Consider the following 4,687-nt stretch of genomic DNA (forward strand, 5'->3'; position numbering starts at 1 on the left):
CGCCCGGCTCTTTTTTTTTTCTTTTCTGTTTTTTTGAGACAGGGTTTCTCTATAGCTTTGGAGCCTTCCTGGAACTTGCTCTGTAGACCAGATTGGCCTTAAACTCACAGAGATCCATCTGCCCCTACCTCCAGAGTGCTGAGATTAAAGGTGTGCACCACCACTGCCAGGCCCACATGTTTCTAAAACAGTGAATTCAGACCACAAAAGATGCCTCCAAAATCCTGTCCTTCAGAAAAACATCATTTATAATGCAAACTCCTGATTTACAATATAATCAGATTAAAAAGGTCCTGTGTCTCAGATGTACTCTACTTGGCCACTCTCTATGCGCCCCCTTCCCTTTGGTCATTTCATTATTCAATCACAGAAGGAATGGGGATAGCACTGAGTCAACCAATTGCTTGCAAACAGGTCTATAAGAGACTAGCAGGCCTGGCAAGATGGCTCAGTAGCTAAGAGCACTTGCTGCTCTTCCGGGGGGGAAATAGTTTACCAACGTGGATGGCTACAAACACCTATAACTCCAGGTCCAGGGAATCTAAAATCTCTGTTGCCCAGGGTACCTGCACTCCCATACATATATCCACATGCAGACACATACAAACACTACACATAATTAAAAAATAATAATATATATGAATATAGCCAGTAATATTAATAAATAAAATTATTTAAAAATGATTTATAGGCTTCAAATAAGTGTGCTCTTTCCTAACCACTAGAAAAATTAGTAGAATAAAACCCTTTTTATGTACTTTTCTTTAGACAGAGACTTGATATGTAGCCCAGGCTGGCCTTGAATTTTTAATCTTCACATCTCAGTCTGAGAGCTGTATTTATTACAGCCATGCACCACCACATCCAGCAGTCTCACTATTTCTTTCATGAAGGTCAGTATTAAGTTGGATGTGTTTCCTGTGGTACTCTAAAGGTTGGCTTCACACAGAAGGGAATACTAATAGTTCAATACAGAGCTAATTTTTTTTTTAAAGATTTACTTATTTATTATGTACACTGTTCTGCCTGCATATGTACCTACACCCCAGAAGAGGGCACCAGATCTCATTATAGATGGCAGTGATCCACCATGTGGTTGCTGGGAATTGAACTCAGGTTCTCTGGAAGAACAGTCAGTGCTCTTAACCGCTGAGCCATCTCTCCAGCCCCAAGACAGAGCTAATTACTTGTTTTTCTATGGGTGTTTGAAAAGGTCCAGGGATGGCTTAATACTGCATAATTTATCCTATTTCATTTTTTTTAAATGCTTTCTAGCAAAGTGAGCACAAATCCAGCTGAATTTAGTATTTTATTCAAATGTTAAGAGAAAAAGTAATGGAATTATACTTAAATAAGCCAATTAAATCAAGAAATGACAAAAATTGGGAAGAAGGCCAGACAGCAAGATGGATCAGTGCATAAAAACTCTTCCAGAACCACATAAAGATGCAAAGAGAGACTTCACAAAACTTCCCTCTGACCTCCACAGATGAACCATGGGAAGAATTCTAATTGGGAAGAAGAATTCTAATTGGGAAGAATATTTATGTGACATGAAAAGAGAGGCCAGGGATGACAAGTAGCTTAGCTAGGGAAGTACATGAATCCCTGGACTCAATCCCAGCATTCAGAAGGAAGCGGAAGGATAGAAGTTAAATGTCATCATCACTTTAATCTCAGCACTTGGGAGGCAGAGGCAGGCGGATCTCTGAGTTCGAGGCCGGCCTGGTCTACAGAGCAAATTCCAGAACAGGCTCCAAAGCTAGACAGAGAAACCCTGTCTCAAAAAACAAAAAAACCAAAAACAAAAACAAATAAAACCCAAAAGGTCATCCTCATCTATGTATTTAGATCCACTTTAGCTACAAAGAAGGAAAAGGAAAATATAAAATAAGAATGCTTCTCAAGGGGGCTGGAGAGATGGCTCAGAGGTTAAGAGCATTGCCTGCTCTTTCAAAGGTCCTGAGTTCAATTCCCAGCAACCACATGGTGGCTCACAACCTGGCCTGCGGGCATACACACAGACAGAACATTGTATACATAATAAATAAATATTAAAAAAAAAGAATGCTTCTCAACAACAAGGGACTAGAGAGATGGTTCAGGCTTGGAGAACTTACTGCACCTGCAGAAGAGTTAAGTCTGGTTCCTAGCACAAATGTCAGGCACTAACAATCACCTGTACTCCAGTTCCAAGAGATCTGATTTCTCTGGTCTCTGAGGCTACCTGAACCAATGTGCATAAACATACCCCCCCCATTCACATATACATAAATAAGAAAGATTGCTTGTTACCCACAGAAATTCTAAAGCCCAAAAATATTTTCCTACAAGAATTCTCAGGCTGTTGAAGCATGAAACTCTGAAAACATTAGAAAGCACCACTAAAGCCAGCAAGAGAGTTCCCAGACTTCCTCAGTGCACTACATTGTATCAGAATAGTAACCCACTGACCTCCAGCTCCTTCTCATCAAATGTCTTCAGCAGATGCTGTGGAATGACTTCATTAAATCCCTTCTGCAGTGCCAGGAACTGAGCTTCTATGCCTCGGAGAAATCTCCAGTTTACATAAAGCCTGTAAACATTGGGCAGGGGCATCATGTGACTGCATACATTCAGATTTGGTAATTATTATAAGTTTCTATTTCAGCAACACTTTAAAGCAGCTATCATCACAATTTTAGTCCAACAGAGCTGAGACATAGGCAGGCTGCAGAGTCCTGCTCATAGGCACAAGACCCTGGGTTCAATCTCCAGTTCAGAAGAAAAGCAAAACAAAACAAACAAAAAAATTTAGTCTAATGTCTAAAAAAGTTTAAAACTAATAGGGACAAATGGATCCTAAGTGTGGAGATAATTCAACATACTTAAAAAGTGGTACCCTAGCCGGGCGGTGGTGGCGCACACCTTTAATCCCAGCACTCGGGAGGCAGAGGCAGGCGGATCTCTGTGAGTTCGAGACCAGCCTGGTCTACAGAGCTAGTGCCAGGACAGACTCCAAAGCCACAGAGAAACCCTGTCTCAAAAAACCAAAAAAAAAAAAAAAAAAAAGGGTACCCTTCCACCACTAGCTAGCAGCATCAATGAGGGGCTCTTCAAACCAGGCCATAATGTAACAGATTTGTAATCCCAGTAACTAGGAAGGCTCAGAGGGGATCGAAAATTTAAGACCAGCCTGGGCTATAAAGTGAGTTCAAGCCAGACTGGACACTCAGTGAGATGTCTTAAGTTTAAAAGAATAAAGAGGAGGGTATACAGCTCAGTGACAGAGCCTTCCTGACATGTAGGAGGCCTTGCATTCAGCCCCCAGAACTGCTGACTGACTAAAGGGTATCAAGTCCCCTGGAATTACAGGCAGTTGTGAGCCACCATGTGGGTGCTGGAAATTGAACCCAGGTTCCCTGGAAGAGCAGCAAGTGCTCTTAACCACTAAGCCGTCTCTCCAGCCCCAATATTTCTTTCTTAATTTATATGACACACGTCAACAAGAACAGAGAGTCCAATCAATTTACACTGACCATTCCCAGGGCAGGGTCATTTATGAGTACGTGAGGAGCTCTGTCCGTTTATACAAGAGAGCAGGAAAGGAGGCAGGGAGTGAACTAGCAAAAGCCAGAGCAGGTGTTGCTAGAGCAATCAATGCTCACTGCTCCCCAGAGGCTGTGAAATCGTGGAAGAGGGCAGCCTGCCAACAACAATGCATGAATACTATTATCTTTTGTGAAACTTTCCTTCTACCTTTTAGATTTTATTTTTTGAGAAAGGGTCTCACTAATAATATATGTTTTAATATGACTTGCATGATGTATAAATATGGGTATTATTGGGTCTCACAGGCTGGCTATAGGACAGCTAAAGAAAGAGTTGACTTCACAAAACTGCCCTCTGCCCTCCGCATATGTCCTCTTGCCTCCTGAGCTCACAGGTATGTACCAACATACCCAGCTCGAGAACATTTCAATAGTTTAACTAAACATCCATATTCATACTTAGGTGCAAGCCTAACACTCTCTTACAGAATGGAGTCGCTTGGTGGAGCCTGGGATGTCCAGTGTTTCACTTCAATCAGAAGTATGCAGCAGAAATCAAGTTAGCCAAAAGTATGCATAGACCTTCACAGAATGGAAATGAGAGATGGCGCAGCAGTTAAGCGCACTGACTACTTTTCCAGCAGACATGGATTTGATTCCCAGCACCTACATGACAACTCACAACCATCTATAAATTCTAGTACCAGGGAATCTGATGTTCTAATTAGACCTCCATGGGTACCAGGCATGTACATGTTACATAAACATACATGCAAAAAACCCCACTCATATCCAAACAAAATCAAACAAACAAAACAGGCACAAGTCAGGCATGGGGGCGCACACCTACTATTCCAAGATTTGGGAGGTAGAGGCAAGAGAATCAGGAATTCAGGGTCATTCTCAGCTACACAGTAAGTTAAAGGCCAGTATGGGCTACATGAGACCCTGTCCCTAAAAGGGGTAGAGGGGAAGCCTAGCAGCTTCTTTTGCATTTTGGAATGTCAACACCCCATAAGAAAGAAGCCTCTCTTACTGAGAGAAAGACCAAAGAAGGGAGTAACCTTTGATAGCACACAGGAGACCAGTGAGCTCAGGTAAAGACCTTTGATAGCACACAGGAGACCAGTGAGCTCAGGTAAAGACCTTTGATAGCA

At 42.1% G+C, this 4,687-nt stretch overlaps 1 protein-coding gene across 1 annotated transcript in view; it reads right to left on the bottom strand.

Moving 5' to 3' along the window:
• Positions 1 to 4,687, bottom strand: part of Smurf2 (SMAD specific E3 ubiquitin protein ligase 2) — a 90,177-nt gene that overhangs the window by 5,745 nt on the left and 79,745 nt on the right. The window contains exon 16 of the mRNA XM_005350423.3: positions 2,455 to 2,575. Coding sequence (XP_005350480.1) covers positions 2,455 to 2,575 — 121 coding nt within the window. The remainder of the gene's footprint in view (positions 1 to 2,454; positions 2,576 to 4,687) is intronic.

Source organism: Microtus ochrogaster, chromosome 7, assembly GCF_000317375.1.
Source record: "Microtus ochrogaster isolate Prairie Vole_2 chromosome 7, MicOch1.0, whole genome shotgun sequence".
Taxonomy (NCBI): Eukaryota; Metazoa; Chordata; class Mammalia; order Rodentia; family Cricetidae; genus Microtus; species Microtus ochrogaster.